At 42.9% G+C, this 19,409-nt stretch overlaps 1 protein-coding gene across 1 annotated transcript in view; it reads left to right on the top strand.

Moving 5' to 3' along the window:
• Positions 1-18,222, top strand: part of ALOX5 (arachidonate 5-lipoxygenase) — a 30,041-nt gene extending 11,819 nt beyond the window's left edge. Inside the window, exons 5-14 of the mRNA XM_032191724.1 lie at positions 1,672-1,778; positions 4,938-5,110; positions 5,872-6,018; positions 6,116-6,319; positions 6,537-6,623; positions 7,015-7,193; positions 11,028-11,149; positions 13,444-13,544; positions 15,491-15,661; positions 16,932-18,222. Of these exons, the coding sequence (XP_032047615.1) occupies positions 1,672-1,778; positions 4,938-5,110; positions 5,872-6,018; positions 6,116-6,319; positions 6,537-6,623; positions 7,015-7,193; positions 11,028-11,149; positions 13,444-13,544; positions 15,491-15,661; positions 16,932-17,111 (1,471 nt within the window). The 3' untranslated portion in view covers positions 17,112-18,222. The remainder of the gene's footprint in view (positions 1-1,671; positions 1,779-4,937; positions 5,111-5,871; positions 6,019-6,115; positions 6,320-6,536; positions 6,624-7,014; positions 7,194-11,027; positions 11,150-13,443; positions 13,545-15,490; positions 15,662-16,931) is intronic.
• The last annotated feature ends 1,187 nt before the right edge of the window (positions 18,223-19,409 follow it).

Here is a 19,409-nt window from a genome sequence, read left to right as displayed (position 1 = left end):
TCTAACTTAGTGATCAGTGTCACCCACTGAAGATATTCTCTCCTCTGGCTATTTGGGAAAATTAGGCCTTTCAGTCAGATACCAAAAGATGGTATCAGGGTACCCGTGACACCCGGCTGAAGAAAAACTGTTCGCAGCAGCTCCTCACTTAGGTGATGATAGGTGTGGTTAGCCACATGGGAGTGTGTTCTGCCTGTGGCAATAGTCACGACCCACCCACTTGCACGTCTCATGTCATTGAAAATGGAGTCCAGACTGTTGGATGAGCCTGAAAAATCCCACTGAACTCTTTGAAATAATACAGGGTTAATGAGGAAAATAGGAGCCCTTTGGCCTCTGAGTCTACTTTGGAGCTGTCTCCCAAGGCCAAGCAGCATCATGCTGTATCAAATGGTGAGGTAGCCTGTGGTGAGACCAGGCTGCTCTGAGATCACCTACAATTTCTACATCTGTGATTCTGATAATGTGCTGGTCCTGCCGTGTTTTGGAAAGATGTGCCTCCCAGGACATCAGATGGGGGCTTTGACGTCAAGCATAGGTCAATAAGAGAAGTAGGGAGCTTAACAGCCCATCTAGCCTCCTTCCCTACCAGTCTGCAACATACTGTCAGAGATCCTGACTCACAGCCAAGTAAAACTTGCAAAACATTTAACAGAGTGCGGGGACTTTTGTTGTGGTTTTTGTCTTTGGCTGTAAGGGCACATAACTGTGAAATAGAAATCTGAAGCTTTATTGTAGATAGCCAGCCATTCTGGAGAATTGGTATTACACAAAAGACATTTTCCCAAGGAACAGCAATGTTCTTGACTGGCACGTTTGGTTGAAAATCTACACTTACGTTTTTGGCTGGGTAGACTGAAAAGCTCTGGGGAATTAGTTTGATAGTTCCTATCTAGCTACCCTGTTGTGCTCTGGGGGCTTAGGATAGCTATCTGCACAACTGAGGTGAAGGCATGGGGTCTTCCTTTAGGTTGGATGCAGTAGGAAGGAAGACACCTGAGGTGTGTTTGAAAACCCAAGGGCAGGCACAGTGGAACAGTGGACAAGGGTACAAGCTTAAGGAACAATGTGAGAGTTGTGAGAGTTATATGGGAATAGGGAGTAGTGGAAAAGAGGAGGGAAAATTCCGTTTCTTGGGACATGCAAAACTGAACTTAGAAAGAAAGAAATATAGCTGGGAGATTCCTTCGTCTGTTGCAGGGTTGGACCTTCAGATGCTGTTGGCAGTGTATAATTCCTTAGATTTGCAGAGTATTAATCATGTGTAGGTGGGGCTAATTCTGAAGGCTTCAGGTACTTATATGACCTATACTACCAGCAAGCAGAGACCCTCACCCAGGTTTTTTGCCCTCTTCAGCCATTTCTAATGCAGTTCATTTTAGTGTTTCCTCAGTCTTAGTGTACTGTTTATAACTCCAGGCTTCTGGAGTTGTTCATCCGTCAAATTCTGTTTGGGAGGATTTCCTGTGACGCTGTGGTCTTTCTTTGCTCTGTTATCTTCCCTACCAATCTTTGCAGTGAATGTGCTTTTCTTTGCACATTTGAAGTGTTAGTGGAAAGTCAACCTTATTCTATATCCACTGTCATCTAATCAAAATAAGTTCTTTCTATTTAATAACAACAAGTTTAGCATTTATGTAGCATTTATTCAGGACTTTGTTTTGTTTTTAGAATGGAGAATCTTTATATCAACCGGTTTATGCACATGTTCCAGTCCTCCTGGAGTGACTTCGCGGATTTTGAGAAGATCTTTGTGAGAATCAGCAACACAATCTCTGGTGGGTTTACCAGCATTTGCTTGTGTTTGCGTCATCAAATGACTAATTTGTTGTCGAGAATATATCTGATTAGGATGGAAGTGGCTGATCTACACTTCTGTTCTCACATTATTTATCGTAAACAGACTCTAATGTTAGACTGCTGATCATAGTAACAGCCTGAAAGACCAAAAGATGAAGTTACTGTAGAATCATGGAGCTGTTTGGGTTGGAAGGGACCTTAAAGGTCATCCAGTTTCAAGCCCCACCCCACCACGGGCAGAGACACCTCCCACTAGATCAGGTTGCCCAAAGCCCAATCCAACCTGGCCTTGAACACTTCCAGGGATGGGGCATCCACAACTTCTCTAATTTATGATGTCATACAAGCTAAAACTGCTGGGGATTGCTCAGTGATGTTCTCTGTCCTAAGTTATACCAGAGAGAATATAAATGATTGTAGATATATAAATATATAAATGAAACGGGGGAAAAAAAAGGAGATAAAATAGTCTCTTCTGGCTTTTAGAAACCTATTTTTCAGATCTGTGCAAGTCCCGTTGAACGAATTTTCAAATGTATTTAGCATTTAAACCTGAAGATAGTTTAGTGGGGTTTTCAGAGCATATTAACTATTAAGGCCTTTTTGAAAGTTTGCTTACATATCTCCCATTTCAGCCACCTAAATACATGAAAAATCTGCCAAGAGCTCTGTTTGGAAATGTTCTTCAGTAAAAGTTAGTGCTAGGATTAGCCCTCTGGCCTCTTGCATAGTTCAAATTAAAGTCTGTTACCTAACATCCCAGCCATTTGCCTGGTCCTGGTTATGCTTCTGCTAAAGCTCCTGGCTCCTCATGCCATTTCCGACATGGGGAGGTTACCACTGCCTCAGTTCTGCTGTAGCTCCCCTCTGTCAGTTCTCGTGGGCCATCTGCACCAGTTATAAGGTGCAACTCAAATGCTTTTTGTGGTAAGTTGTTCCTAACAGGTCATTTTGACAGAACTTGTTCTAAGCATGAAAATGCACGCCATCAGTCCAGCAGGTCTGGGGATGGGTTGTGCAGAGCTGAGAATGACCTCGGAGCTGTAGCTTCTTTACCTGGTTCTGCTGCAGACAAAATAGGACATCAGACCACAACCAGAGGAACCATAATTCTTACTGGAAATTAGTGCAAGTTAGTGCTTAAAAAGGCTTGTGGCATCTACCCCAAATGTTACCTCTTTTAAAAAATGTGTCAGAATTACTGGTGCATACTGCATTAAATGTGGCACTGCATTTACCATTTCATGCTGGCATCTTCTTACTAGAAAAAAACAAAACTGTAAGAGCCTGAGTTTCACTTTTGTATTCATGCTTATTTGGTTTCTGGAGTATCTTTGGTACTGCTAAATCTTCCACTGATGTAGTATTCAGATACAAAGAGAAAATTCTTCTTTTCTTTAATCCTTCTCAGTATGAAATCTTAGCGGTTATTTGAAAGCTGAGTAAAAGTATTGCAGACAGAATGGGCAGATGGTGTCACTTCTGTAAAGCAGGGCTGGGATGCCTTTGATTTGTGAGCCAAACCCAACCTGATACTATGGCTGGCGGTTATATCACTTGGTTTTATTTTACTGTGTTACTGGATATAATAGGTAAACAGATACTATTCAGTAGTTCCTGTGTGGCTCCTCAAGTGCATGTAAGTGGCCTGTTCTGACTCTGCAAAAGAATATACTTTTCCCTCCTCCTCTGAAGTATTTCCTCTCTTCAGGCTGGCTAAGGACCAGTTAAGAAAAATAGGAGGAATTTCTACAGTTTCAGGTATAAAATAAAGCACACAAGGAGTCCAGAGCTATTAAAAGCTAATTACAGGAATTTGTTACGTTTAATAAGATTGCTTTCTAAAGTACTTCTAACACAAGGCTTAGATATAATTTATATTTAATTTAATTGATAATATTTCCATGTCCCTGAGGAATACTCCAATTCTGCCAGTTTTAAATTTTTAAGAATCAGTCTCAATTATATTAAGGTAACCAAATCTCATTATTTGCAAGCCATACACAGCCAGAAACAGGTTCAAGACGTTTTTTAGTCATGCAGTTTCTGTCCAAGGAGATGAGTCATTTTTTACTCCCTATAGACTTCAGATACAGCTCCAAACCCACTGTGCAGTTGACAGAGATGATGTAAATATAAACTTTAAGTAAACTCAACTTTTCTTCCTCTGTTAGAAAAAAAAAAAAAAAAAAAATTTTAATCATCACTGCATTCCTCCAGACCTCTCTTTTTCATCCTTTCACCTTTCCTGGAAAAACAAATTGAGTTCAGAAAAAAGTTTTCTGATTTTTTTTTTCTGAAATTTTTTTTGGAATTATTATTATTATTTTTTTTTGATAATAGGCCATAGTGGGAAATGTTACTTGGTTAAGTCTTTTGTTTTTCCCTTGAAGATACTGATGGAATTTTTTATGTTAATCATGTTTTTTCTGGCTTTGAAGTTGTAGGCTGAAGTGGCAATATAATACTAGGAGACTGAGAACTGCAAGTTTGGAAACATGTAGTAATACTGCATTATGTAATAGTAAGAAGATGGAGTACCTAAAGCTACCATTTTATTCAGAAGAGTTGTTAATCTAGGTTTATATTAACAATTGAAAAATAAACGGGGAAAAAAACAAAACACAAAACACACATTAAAACAGCCAATGAGAAGCCCACAGCCAAAACCCTTCCCCCCAGGAAGCCCTCACCCAGCTCCAGGCAAGTGAACTGCTCCATTTGCTGCTGTTCTTTCCTTTCCCATGTTGAATATTTCCCTTCCCCTGCCAGTGCCGTTATTTTGAGGCTTATTTGTCTGTACCCTGAGAATTTGAAGAGTGAGGTTTAAAAATGCTGTGGAAGACCCGAGAAGGTGGTCTGCAGATGGAGAGAGTATTTTTCCTTGGAATGGAATATTTTACTCTTCATAGCTGCTGTGTATGGAGAAACAAGTTATTATCAATTCTGTTCTTCTCAAAGAGAAAAGCAAAGATTGCGTTGTCTGTTTAAGTGATTTTAAAAAAAAATCTACTTTGGGAATTCCTTTCTTGCAACTTTCTTTAGTCAAAGTTGCAGTGGAGTATAACAAAAGGTGGAGAGGAAGGCAGAAATTCAAAATGCACTGATACTGAAGCTGCAGACTCATTTTCCTTTAGAATATGTGATGCAGCACTGGAAGGAAGATTTTATGTTTGGCTACCAGTTCCTGAATGGCTGCAATCCTGTGCTGATCCGGAGATGCACAGAGATACCCAAGAAGTTGCCAGTGACTATGGATATGGTAGAATGCAGTCTGGAGAGGAACCTGACCCTGGAGGAGGAAGTAAAGGTGAGGCTCCAAGTGAAGTTGGACTCTATCTGCTCCTTCTCATGTTCTCTAACATCCCAATCCTGTTTTAGCTGCTTTCAGCTACATCTCCTCTCTTCGTCTGCAGGCCAGATTGCAGAGGTGTCACCAGGAGGTGAAGAGCCCTTTTCAGGGGCTTTGTCTAAAAGGCTAAAAGGTTAGGGAGCTTCAGAAGGACAAAACGTCCTACCCTTCCCTAGAATAATCTTAACCTCTGTCACCTGCAGAGCTGAACTGATCTTCTGAAGAAGGGTTGGCAGGGATGGTGCCTTCCTTTTGCCTGTACAGTAAGTATGGGGGATGAAGCAGCACGAAACTTGTTTGCACCTTAGTGTCCCCGCGTGAATGCCAAATACATAGCCACTCCTTGCTGAAAGGCTTGTTGTCAGGCTCAGCAGATACAGGTCAGGTAGTCTGTGTAAAGGTGCTTGCTTTGCCAGTGGCAAACATCACCCTTGGGCCACCATGAGCAAGGGTGGGCCTGCAGCCACTCGTAACTGCAGGGCATAAGCCAGTCTCTGGCCAAGACTTCCCAACTTTTGTTCTGAGCCTTGCTGCATGTGCCTTTCTGCTTTTCTTTCTTATCTTCCCTGTGTGCTGTCTTTTTCCTTTTTCTTTGTCATCTGCCTTCCAGCTGCTGCCCTGCCCTTTTTCTGTCCTTCCCACCAGGAACACTCTGCTGTGTTCTTTCCTCTTGCCCACATCTGTTAAAACACATCAGGCTTTTTTTTTTTGTTTTCCAGCAAGGAAACATTTTCATTGTGGACTATGAACTACTGGATGGTGTGGACGCCAATAAAACAGACCCATGCACAATACAGTACTTGGCTGCACCCATCTGTTTGCTGTACAAGAATCTGGAGAATAAAATTGTACCCATTGCAATCCAGGTGGGGTTGCTGTCAGGGTCTTTAAAGGAGCACATTTCTTATTGTCTCATCTTAAATGTGAATGACTGAGGTTTTGTATTCTTTTCATGTCTTTCAGCTTGGTCAAAAGCCTGGGCCAGAAAATCCCATATTCCTTCCCTCAGATGCCACATATGACTGGCTGCTGGCCAAAATTTGGGTTCGCTCGTCGGATTTCCACATCCACCAGACAGTGACCCATCTGTTACGGACACATTTAGTCTCAGAGGTGTTCAGCATAGCTATGTTCCGGCAGCTGCCTGCTGTGCATCCCCTCTTCAAGGTTGGTTCTTGCATGAGGGATATGTGGAGGTCGGGGAGGTTTTCACATTATCTTTAACAAACCAAAAGTTAAATCCTGGTTGAGATGGTTCAACTAGCTGCCTTGCAAGGCAGCATACAGCTAGCTCCTGTCATCCAGGACATCAAACTCTATACATGGTTGCTGTTAAGTTCAGTCAGAGAATTTGCTTTCTTTCATTGTTCATCCCATTTTACAGCTCTTGGTGCCACACATGCGGTTCACAATAGCCATCAATACCAAAGCCCGAGAACAGCTTATTTGTGAATGTGGCCTTTTTGACAAGGTAAGTAATGCCCTTTGCATATTTTCATTATTCTTCATGGTTCCCAATGTGTTTTAACTCCTTACCCATCGCATACCACATTGTTTCTTGACCTTTCTACTAAAAGGGAAACATAACCAGCATCATTTGAGACACAGAGGTGGTGAATTCATTTCCTGTTGTGCTAAAGATGGTATCTTTCACCTCAAAGTCACCAGTTCAGAACTGTGTGAAATCTGAATGTCCAATCCTGGACCTCTGCAGTTTGGTGCTTTTTGTGTGTGGAAATGTGCTTTTCTGCTGGTAAAAACAGATTCACCAATGTTGACTGCCATCTCCTGGGGGTTTGGAAAGCCAACCTCAACATGAAGAAAATATTATCTATGTTCATGTCTTGCCATTCTTCCTGCAGGCAAATGCTACAGGTGGAGGAGGACATGTTCAAATGGTTCAGAAAGCAATGAAGGATCTGACTTACAGCTCACTCTGCTTCCCTGATGAGATCAAAGCTAAAGGGATGGACAGCAAAGAGGATATCCCCTACTACTATTATCGGGATGATGGCATTAAAGTCTGGGAGGCTATAAAGAGGTAAGAGACTGTGGTTCTGGAAAGAGCCAGTAAAGTCACTGTCCCACAGGGACAACTCTGTTTTCTCACTGCACACTTTGCTCTTCATCACAGCCTTGTGAGCATGGCACCGGCATGTCTTGGTAATGCCTGCACTGGGCAGTAAAGGTGCAACAGGGGATCAGTAGGTTATACTAGCTGCTGCCTTGCACTCCTCTCTGGTGCATTTGGTTTGAATGTTTTCTTTGGAATAGATGTGTAATGCCCAGCATCTGATGTGTCTGCTGTACATGTGAATTGTAACTTGTCTGTGGTGGTTCTTCCCTTCAGATTTTGCTTCCTCAGGTATAGACCTTTGCTAGGAAACACCAGTTTGTCCTTTCATGCGTCCCCCCAGAATCGTTAACACATCAGTGCCCACATCGCCACTGCTCACATACAACCTCACAGGCCAAAGGCTGTCAACATTCCTCCCTGTTCTGTTCTTGAGTGACATGCTGGTACCACCACTCTGCACTGGATTAGGTCATCAGGAACTGTGTGAGGTTGGAAAAGAGTGTGTGGACTCAATCCTGCCATAGCAGAGCTGGGAGGACCTGTGAACACAGTGTGCCTTCCCTCACAGACAGACATCCGTCCCCTGAGGAAGTGGAGAGGCAAAACCAGCAGTATGTCAAACAGTAGCAGTGGCGTGGCAGCAACAAGACCCAAACCACAAAGTGAACAGTGTGGTTTTGGAAAGTTTGGGGCTGATGGTACAGAGTCCGGAGGGGAAAAATGAGAAATTCAGAGTTAGCATTGTTTACGTCTAGAGGAGAGAAGATTGAGGGAGGGCTATTCAGAAGTTGTTAAATGTTTCTAGAAAGAATTTTTCCCTTTGTCTGTAGTGGAAAAGAAATTAAAGGCTAAAATTACAACAAAGATGATGTTTGCTAGACTTCGGACAAATAACTGTTTGATAGAGAGGAGCACTGGAAGAGCTCATCTGAAGAGCCTGTGAGGTCCTCAAATGTGGAGGCTTCCAATACCATTTTAAATAAAGAACTTGGAGGAGTGGTATAGGTAAAGATGATCCTGCCCAAGGCAGGGAATAAATGACATCACATGGGGTGTTGTGAACCCATCTCGAAAAACACTTACGAGTTCACAGCTCCTGCTGGGTTTCCTATTCAGTGTTTTCTGCTTCTCTCAGGTTTACTTTTGTGAGGGACAGCTGAGCAACTGACAAACAGTCCCTTACCTGCAAAGTACTGTTTGTCTTCTGCCTAGTTTTGAGCTTGTACTGGGCTGGAGTCTGACAGCCATATCTGTAGCTTGCATCTCATCCGAAGAAAAAATATATAATGAAACACACACTCTTGAAAGACTTCTTATTCCTGCTCTTTTCAGCCCTGTTTTCTTGCATTCTGTATTTCAGAAGCCCTGAAATAGGAATTCTATAGGATTTAACAGGGTTTAGTGAGTTGGAGCTTTGCCTTGCAAAGGGAATTTAACTAGTTTTTTTTTTTTAGCTATGCATGAGCCAGGAGAAAACCCAGTGGTCTGTCTGAGCTACCCACATGAGCTTATCAGGGTTCTTCTGGAAGCAGAAGTGTAAGTGTGGCTTGCGTGAGAGAGTTGTGTTTTGAAATCCAGTAAACTATCCATTAACCAATTTGAACAACTTTCTTAAAATGCCTTAAAATTGCAAGACCCAGGTTTTGCCAGGAAGGGCAACAATTCTGAATCTGGAGAGGTCCTGCAAGGCTGCCATGCAAACATAGCTCCTTTTTGGAACTGAAATCCTAAATCAGAATGGACTACTTTTTTAAAAAAAAAAAAAGTTATTCTCCAATGGCATTTCATTTAACAAGCAATGTAGTTTTGCACCATGTATGTTGCTTGCTAAGTATACAGCTGTTTCTGATCCTGTGGCCTTTGAAAAGCATGTTCAGTAAAAATCAGATCATTTGTGTACATGAAGTAGAGTGGTTATATCTTTGCCTCATATGCTTTTTCTGTGTCTTGGCAAAGTGTTATCTTGCGATATTTCCTGCAATTGTTAAGTGCCCATTTGAGAGAAAAGGAAATTATAACTTTTCTGTGGTTGTTTTCTTGATGGAGTTTCCCTGCCTGTGTGTGTTTGTTCCTGCCACTCTTCTCTTTCCTGTGTTTTCTAGTGCTAACTGAGATATGATGCCTTTTCAAATACCAGACAGTGCTTAACTCAATTTAGTTTGATTGCTTGTATGTGTTAATTTAGCTGGAGAAAGGTATTACTCTGCCTCAGATGTGATTGAGAGATTCTTTATAAGTATTTGGTTTATAAATGATGTGCTCTTTAGAGCACATGATGTCCAGACCCCTGAATCAACAGTAATGCATCTGGTCACCACAAATCTGTGTGAGCAGTGCCCTTTAGGGTGTGTGAAGACACTCTGAAGGGGTGTCAGTCTCCACTCTTTTGATGAAATAACTTCTGTCTCCACCATTGCTTCATAGGAGGTAGGTGGTTTAGCCTTAAGAAAACTGCTAAGTGTGTCCCTCTAGAAACACTGAGGGTCACACAGCAAATTTTTAAACCTCTGATAGTCAGCTTTTTTTATTTTCTGATCTAACTGCAGATCTTGGCAAAAAATATTCCTTCCCAAAGACCTTATCTACACTTCATATCCTAATTTGTGTTTGCATGGAAGGGGGGCTAAAGTGTTGCTGCTGCATAAGACAAGGATTACCTTCTGTATGCATTTGGCACAGGTGCCAGGTGATGGAGGCAGAGGTCAGGCAGGGCAGCTTTATCTCTGTATGTTGCAGGATTTTTCTTTTTATTTGGTTTCCAATGGAAGCAAAAATTACTAAAATCCTTTCTGTTTGTGCAGTTGTCTGTCTGCCTCCACAACAATTTTTGATTTGGTTGGCTAACAGAAACCACATACAGATTTGTGAAGGTCTCCAAATAGCTATAAATTGATAGCTTATTAGAAGAGAAGTCTGGATTGGATAACAGTTCTTAATCTCATCAGTGAGCTTCTGCAGTCAAATGTTTCACCCTATGAGTTGTTGTCAAAATATTTAGAAAGAGATTATAGGTACCTGCAGAGCTAACAGAATTTCTCAGCACAGCGCATGTAATCATGAGATGCACATCTGCAGGAAATCGGGCTTTTATGTTTTCACTGCTTCCAGAACCGTTTCTGTTATCTTAGTGTTTTCAGAGCTTTTCTCCCAGAGGTGAGTTAGCGTGGGCAGGCTGTATAGAAGGAGGGATTATGACAAGAGGGACTGAACAGCAAGGAGGTGTCTGCTGTGGGCATGGGAAGAAGCTCTAGCCCCTGTTTTGTCCCTAGCAGTAATATCCTGGGCCACCTCCACTTTAGAGCGTACCACCTGAGTTTTGTGAAAAGTACATGTGGTAGGAGGAGATAGGCTGTCTGAACGATATTCAGGAGCAGCTTTGGAGTGTCCCCCATAGAGGGGACAGTGCCCCTATCACAGCTTGGGAACCCTTGCTTGCAGTGCAAGAGCCACATATACAAGTAGGATGCACAGAAGTCTGTGCTAAGTGAAGGATATGGACATGAGGAAGAGGTTTGGGCAGGAGCAAAGCTCAAGTAAGAGAGTAAGGAGCACAGAGAAGCACTGGAACTGGTCAGGGTACAGAGTGTGATCTAGAGCCTTTTTGGTGGAGCAGGAGTGATGCTGCAATTAGAAATGACTGCACTCCCACTGCTTTTGGGAGCATGTTGAGTCCTGCTCTTCCCTCCCTTCTTCATGCAGTGTCCATCCTCTCTGCAAGCTCAGCAGAAGGCCTTCGGGAGTGGCAGGCTTTCTTTCCGCTTTTCGTTTCGTCTTGTTCATTTGTTCCTCTATCCGCAGTTTTGCAGAGGATGTGATTCACATCTACTATGAGACCGACGAGGTGGTGTGTGAGGATGTGGAACTCCAGGCCTTCGTCAAGGACATTTATATGTACGGGATGAGGGGCGTGAAGGCTGCAGGTAATGTACCTGGCCAGGTCTACAGCTTGTCAGGTCACTAGTGACAGCAAGGCTGTTTGCACAGCACATCTTGAACTGTTGGAGAGCCTCTCCTTTGGCCCAAAGACTTGCAGTTTTATGGGCGAGACCCTGGATCAGGTCCTCCTTCCCTCCCTCAGGAAACTACTCATTCCTCTTCCACAGATTCTCACCATAAGCTTGGGCAACACATGTAATCTCTCTTTACATGGGGGATTGGACCTTTGATCTTCTCTGTTGAGGCTGTAAGCTTGTCAGGGGAGGGGCTGTCGTTATGTGTTGTTGGCACCACCGACAGATTGTGATAGAAATCCCGAGGAGCAGTGATACCCCTTGAATCCTGCCCTACAAAGCTTGCATCAAATAACAAGTAAGAACCTCCCCAGAACTGTCATGCTGCACTTCGCATTTGTTTAGCTTACTAGTTGTGGTCAAGCTATTCTTTTCCCTGCAAGAGAAGGCAATAATTCTCATAATTCGTTAGAGGTGTTTTCTTTTGCTGTCTCCTCTTGCTGCCTCTCATTTCTTGCAAACCATTACTTGACTGTAGGAGCTCTCACCTCTAATATGGCCCTGTTCTTCCACATAAGTTAATACTCTCCAGCCTTTTCCTAAACATGTTATTTTCTTCCACCCACATATTTTGTCCAAGAGGATTTTCAGGAGCTAATGCATGTGGGTGGGGATTCTTTGTACTGTCCTGACTGACTTAAATCTGGAAACACCTTTTGGCTGGTGATCTGTGTCATATTGCTTTGGCATTACATGCACATACGTTTATATGTGAGAACTCCAGGCAAAACTGTGATGTTCCCACTCATTTTAACAACCTCCTGGAGCCTACATGCCTGGACAAGCACAGGATTGAATGATACCTAGTTATTATCATTTTAATTTCTCCAGCTGTCTCTTAGGGTTTAAAAATAGCCCGCAAGTGGGAACTTTATGCTTGACCTTAGCATCTGGACAGGGGACAAGTAGCAAGTATGTCCAGGGCTACAGCTGGAGTGGGGCAGTACAAGCACCACTGGCAGCAGGACTGCCACTATAGGTAGGAAAATTTCCAGGCCTGCAACATCACCTGTCTGCACTGCTGCCACCCGAAGGGTTGGGTCAGAGAGAGCAGGATGACCTGTCTGGGTTTGTAAAGAAGAGAACAGGCATAAATGGGGGGTGCTGTTGCACCCTAGACTCCCTTTCCAGTCTCCACTTGTGCCCAGGGAGCACTGCTCTGACTGGGAGCATGCTGAGCCCCTTTGAAAGAAAAGCACAGTGTGCTGAGGATAGGAGGGTGCAAGAAGCAATGGTATATCCTCTCCTCTTTGGGTTTGGTGGCTGGCCAGAGTTATCATGTCCTCTTGCCCCTGTCAGGTTGAGTTCACATCTGCATCTGGTTCATGGTGGAGATGTGGCAGCAGCAGGCACAGGCAGGCTGGGCAGAGGCAGCTCACCCCAGGATGCTGTCAGCTCTCTAGGTATCCTGGGGCCTGTGGTCATGCTGGGCTGGGACAGCGACAGGGGGAGGAACACAGGACCATGATGTAATGAGGATAGGAGAGACGCAGGCTTGGGTGTGCTTTGATGACAAAATATTTCCCTTGTACCCGACTATTCCTTTCTTCCTTTTTGTATAGCTGTTTCATTATTCTTCTCTCAAAGACAGCTTGATGCAATTATTTCTGTTCCTCATTCTGCTGTTTCTGTTTCAGAAGTTCTCATTTCCTCACTTCCCTTTTCAGCAAATAAGCTCTCCCTGCACTCGTTCTTACAGAACGCTTGGTAGCTGAGCCTCGGACCTTTACAAACACAAGCACACACAGAGTTGCTCCTTGGCATGAACTTTCCCTGCTTGCATTGCAGATGGAAGAAAAAGGGAGCACCTGAGGCCCCTGCCCTGTGGACTCTCTGGGTTCCTTGCTGCAGGGTAGGTAGGGTGAGAGAACAGGGAATACCATATATTCTAAAGGTAAAATTGCGCTTTGCCTTTCTGTTAAGGAGTGCCCCATACTTACAAGGAGTAGTGATGCCTCAAAAACCTGAATGGGGTAAGGTAGGATCACTCTGTTTTTATGGCTGCACAGCCAGGATGCAGACATGTTGAATAACTCCTGATAGAACGCATGGCAGAACCATAGCAGAGTCAGAAAGAGAATGCCCTGCTTTTCAGTGACAGTTGCGTGGTCCTCTAACTCATTTCTTTGACTTGCTGATTGCTACTGTGTAACTGGATTGTTTCACGGCTGGGTTACTTCAGTTACTTCTTCTCTGTCATTCAGGGTTTCCTAAGATGATCAAGACACGAGAGAAGCTAGCAGAATATCTCACAGTGATAATATTCACCACATCAGCCCAGCATGCAGCTGTGAATTTTGGACAGGTAGGAATTTCTGGGAAGACTGTTCTTCCTTCTGGTCTGGGAGATGCATCTACTGGGGCAAGGTATGAGAAGTTATTGTTAGTAGATAAACAGCTTTACATAGTTCTTTCTGGCCAAAATAACTGCAGGGCCATCTGCATATCCCTGTGAAGGTTGTGGAAACAATTGTTTTGGAGGCTTTTGTAATTATTTTGAGAAAGACATTCTGAGTCTTAAGTAGGTACCAAAGCTCAAGTTTGGGGGCTATAATTTCTATATTATTTTATATTTAAATTTTATTATGGGGACCAGGTTTTTTGTTGTTGTTTGTTTGTTTGTTTTTAAAGCATTTAAACAGGTTGCTAAGACCCATTTCAGAAATGCTGAAGGGTTGAGGTGCATAATCTCGCTATCACAGCCCCATACCTTCCAGACATCACCTGAACTGCCTGGATGTGTGCTGGTAGTCTGTGGCTCAAGATGCAACAAAATGCAAAGAGTTAAACTAAGTGGCTTTGCTTTGCGTTTTCCATGAGGGTGTGCATGGGTGACTACCATGAGTAGCTGTTGTAAGCAGTATATCCTTATATCCCTGAGGATCTTGGCTTTTTTTGATAGTTTATGGTCAGGTTTTTAAAAGCAGCTACATGCTTAATATTCCCAGTGCACGGATAGGGCATTGCTGCTCATTTCTCATGTTTGTGATCCAACTGGCAATTTCTCTGTGATGTTTAACGTGTCATATGCTGATAGTCTGTGTTATCCCTTCACTGACACATATCCACCCTGAAATTATAGTGGCAGTCTGCTTTTCAAATGCTGTTTCTCCTAGCATCAAAGCATTTTGGAAAACAGACTTCACAGCCAGAAGCAAATCTCTTTGTCAATCTCTTTTGCACAGAGCTTTCTTTGGTACATATTCTGGCTTCAGGCACAGATAACTTCACAGATAAGCAAGAAGACCCTTTTTCCCAAACATACCCCACATCACTCTCCAATGCTGACCCTCCTGTCCTCCCCTACAGCTCAGAAGCCCCTGGAGCAGGTCTAGAGCCAGGTGTTAAATGAACCCACGCTGTTCTTGTGCCACAACAGTGACTGGGGATCTCTGCAACTGTTTGCTTCAAATCCACTGTTACATGCGATCCTCTCTTCAGAGACTGAGAGGGGGAGTTTGGCATGCAGAGGTTATTCAGCTTGTCAGCAAAAGGGTCTTCAGCCATAGGAAAAAATGGCAGGGAGAGAGGTCTGAGGAGATGGCTGTGCAGTGTGGAAACAGACTGAGAACAGTGTAAGCATGGCACCCAGCTGAAATGGGACTTAGCATCAGGCATGGCAGGGAATATGTATGAAAATAATGAAAAACTACTTGGAAAAGAAGGGGTGAAGGTAACTGCAGCATCTCAGATGGCAGCAAAACTCAGGGTCATATCTCAGGCAAAATAAAATGAAGCACCACCATTCCACAACATTGGAGCAGCCCAGGAGTGAGACTGAGTTCCCAGTCTGGTGCTCAGCATATCCATATGCCATATTCACCATCAGCTGCTTCTCCAACCACCTTTCCCCAGTAGCCTGGCAAGGAAATGCTGGCTTGTGGCCATGTCTCACTCTGAGTGGGTGCCTGTCGGGAAACCAGAGCCCTGGTTTGACAGTGCCCCAGCACGAAGTGCGCATGTAAGCTCAGAGATGTGGTACTGGAGTCACAACCCCAGTAACAAAGATTATCAGCAAATCTGGGGATCTAAGAATGATGCATTATGACTGGAGGAAAAAAAAAAATCTCCTCAAAACACAATAAAAACTGCAGGCTTGTTTTACCACAATACTGAGTATCTTCTCTTTCTTGAGGGGCTCGTATTACAGAAACAAAATCTCCAGGGCTAAGACTTAAAATTTTCTGTGTAATGTTCCTAAATGGCAACCAGCCACTGTAGCTTTTCAATGTGCTTTCTTGCCTTGTGCAGTATGACTGGTGTTCCTGGATTCCCAACGCCCCACCAACAATGCGCTGCCCTCCTCCGACACAAAAGGGAACAGTCACCATCGAGCAGATAGTGGAGAGCCTGCCAGACAGGGGACGTTCTTGTTGGCATCTTGGAGCTGTCTGGGCCTTGAGCCAATTCCAGGACAATGAAGTAAGTCAACTTCCCTTCTCCTGGTGGATGTAGGTGAGACCCCAGGGACCATGGCAAGACCCTGTGTCTGCATGAGACTGTAATGCTGCTCCTGGCTCTGTGTTTGAATTCAGCATGAGGAGATGTGTGGGTTTGCCCTTGTTCTGACAGATACAAGCCAGCTCTGAGCAAGAAGTCGTTTTTATTCTGAAGCTGTGTTTCAGCCAAGATGAAAGTTTCTGAACTTGGGCATGGGGTTACCGAGTAAGGATGCTGGTGTGGGAGGAAGAGAGTTGCTGGGGCACAACAGTTTTCTTCAGTCCTTGCCCCAGTAGAGCTGGTAGAGAAGCTGTGGCACTCTTTGTCCCTTTGTGTCCTGTCCATTTGGAAAATCTGCCCCAGTGCCATGTGCAGTAGAGCTGTGGCTTATGTCTGGCTGGTGTGGACTGCAAAAAAAAAACAACACTATAGGAAGCTTTGTAGGCGTGGTCTATAGACATTTCCCTCATGTAAAATGATGGTAGGTTGTCTCACCCAAGGGCTGTATCTGGATGTCTTGTTTTGAAGTCCTTAAATGGAAGATACAGGCGAGAGGGTGCTTGATTTGAAGTTTCTAAGGATAAAGCAGATCTCAGCTGAGAATCACACAGAATCACAGAATTTTCTAGGTTGGAAGAGACCTCAAGGTCATCGAGTCCAGTAGTATGGGTAGTCTTATGGGAAATAGTTACCTATCAGCTCACCCTTAGAATCCAAACTGACCAAAGCAACTGTACGACTGAACTTCAAAGGACAGTTTTAAGTCAGAAGTAACTTTCACTGTCACTCAAAGAAGCAGTCGTCCTCTTTTCTCATCCCTGGCTGCTCATTCCCCTCCCATGCTGCTCCTTCCTTTAGCAGCACAAATGTTTGAGTGGCTCTGCAGGGATCTGGCTTGGGAATCTGGTCTGGCTGACCACTAACCTTAAAAAAAAAATAAAAGTGCTGATTTTTTGAGTGGATCAGTTCCTTGCAGGTGGAGATGGTTCCAAATAATCACCTGTACCAGCATTGTAGACGGAGACATGCAAGGATGAGAAGCAGCAACCAGGGTGGGAGGGAGAACAGGACAGCACCTTTCACTGTCAGTGCTACTGTAGGCTAGGTTAATAGTGATTGTACCTAACAGTAGCGTTCCTGAAGCTCGGGGTGTGTGTTCTACTGGGTGAGGTAACATTAAGACAGAACAGTATTTTGCTTTTTTGTTTTGTTTTAAATCTCAAAGCATGATTTCTTGGTGTTTTCCAATTAGCTGTTTCTAGGCATGTACCCAGATGAACACTTTGTGGAGAAGCCGGTGAAAGAGGCCATGGCAAAATTCCGCAAGAATCTGGATGAGATTGTCAGCACCATCACCGAGCGCAACAAGAGCAAAAAGCTCCCTTACTATTACCTTTCCCCAGACCGCATTCCCAACAGTGTTGCTGTTTGAGCAGATACCCAGGAGAGCTCAGAGGAGTGTAAAGCTAATGTATGCTTTCCTGTTACATATGCTTCTTTCTCACAGTGACCTTTTAGAAATGGGTAATATAACATACCCTCTCCATCGGAGCTGATCCATAGTCTATTTTGGGTTTCAAAACAATTATGACTGACCTTACTGAAAAGCGAGTTGGCAGCTCCTTAGGTCAAATTTATTACAAGCTTATTTTTCCAGGATTTTTGTACTGTTTAGAAACATGTTTCTGTTAGTTTTCCATTTTCCAGTCAAAACAATGAAATCACAGAAATTGTTGCTTTCAAGCTGAGCACCACCACGTTACATGTGAGAATTGAACAGTAACAGTAAAAACTGAATGAAGATGAGTGTCTTCATATTCCTCATGTCACTCGTCTTACTCAATGAAAATAGTATCAGGAGCAATAAGCAAGTCATGTTTTAAAAATCCATCCTATTTTTAATAGATGACACTGGTTACATAATATCATAAACTTCAAAGTTTATATATCATTTTTTAATCCGATTAAAAGGCAAATGTTAAATATTTTCACTACAACTTTGAATGCTTCCATCAAGATGAAGGTAGAAGCAGGACATTTTGATAACATAGCTGAGGGGTTTTTTATCACTTCCTTACTGAGTTCAAGTGAAATTATAAAACCTGATACATAGGAGATGAAAACTTTTTACCTGTATGGACGTATGTATTTTCTACATAAAACTAGCAAGGTTTGTTTCAGCCTCTGCCAGCAGAGTTTACTGTCATTGATACATATGGACAAATATTTTGCTTAGCACAGTAACAAGTAAAGACTTAACAGTGCTTATGCTCAATTTCTGTTTTGTTGCTGAGGCAGCTGGGTTTTGTGGATAGTTCCTTTTGTTTTGTGGGGAAAAAAAGGCTACATGTATACAAAATATGGAGAAGGTTTAAGTGACAGTTTGTAAGAGGAATCCTTGGATTTGTCCAAGTAATCATTATCTATTTCACCTGAGAAAGTCATTTTTTATTTCATATATTTTTCAAAGAAATTATTCATTGTAGTGGTGTTGTAAGCCTGCAGTGTGTTTTTTCAATAAATAAGAAAGCTTCATATGCTAATAAAACAAAACTGAACAAGAAAATCTAGCTTTTACTTCTTAGCTTAATTTCTAATGCTGTATGTTTTGAAAATCTTTCAGGAATATGCACAATGTACTGTGTAGAAAAATGAAGCTTCAGCACTTCAAGAAATGCAGTTATTTCTGTCTTTCATGTGAGTTTCAGAAAAGGGTATTACTGAAGTGAATTTCCTTTCTGTTTCACAGCTGATTTTAGACTCTGTACAGTAGTCTGATTCCCTTTTTCTCCCACCAGCTGAAGAGTTACAGCAAAAATGTGGAAGGTGAGACCACTTCCTTTTCTTGAGGAAGTACATATTCCTTTTACCACAACACGTAAGAAGTGATGACTGCAGACACCAAGGCATGCAATTGCTTAGTGACGTTGAAATAGTACCTGGGGATCAGAGAACATAACATGCGAGCCAAAAAAAACCCACACAACCAACAACAACAACAAAAAAAAACACCCCTGAATTTCACAACAAACTGATGCAATATATCCAACTTACTAGCCCTTACATATGTTCTTTACCTGTGTAAAGTGAATGTCCTCTTGCCTCAGCTTTTATATGATAATGATCTGTATGGTCAAGCACCTGTCTAGGAAAAATATGGGAAGAGAGGCTGATGGCTGTTCTCTTGTATCTGTTCCCTTGCATTCCAGCCTGTGGACCTGGGGGACACAAGTACAGCTGATGGGAAGCATGGGGAATTGATTGTAAAACTTTGAAGGTTGATATTAGCAGCCTGATTCAACTGCAGCTGAGGTTGTGGAAAGAGGGGAGGAAGTTATAAGTGTAAAAAAAAAAAAAAAAAAAAAAAAAAGTGCTCACTCTTCAGATGGGTGTGGGTCATGCACTCAATGTGAGATAGACAAGGAATGATGCATGTTGAACAGTAGTATCTAACAGTATTTGAAAGTCAATGGTATGTGTCTTGGCTGGATGGCTGTTTTTGCTGGCCCAAGCAAACAAATTTAACCCGACTTTTCAGCTTGAGCTTCCTTGCTGTCTTTTCCAATTGTCGTGACTCTCAGTTGACTGGGAGACGTCCTCTGCAAATGTCCTGACAGAAAGTTGGGAGGTTCAGTTGTCTCTGCCCTTCCTATTGGCATTTGGTCACAGAAGACTATGCTCCAGCTGTAAAACATGATTAATGCTAGTGAGAAAGGGATGCCAAAGTGTT

The sequence above is a fragment of the Aythya fuligula genome, chromosome 7 (genome assembly GCF_009819795.1).
Source record: "Aythya fuligula isolate bAytFul2 chromosome 7, bAytFul2.pri, whole genome shotgun sequence".
Classification (NCBI taxonomy): Eukaryota; Metazoa; Chordata; class Aves; order Anseriformes; family Anatidae; genus Aythya; species Aythya fuligula.
Note: the sequence above shows the minus strand (reverse complement) of the source record. Positions and strands in the feature narration are given on the sequence as shown.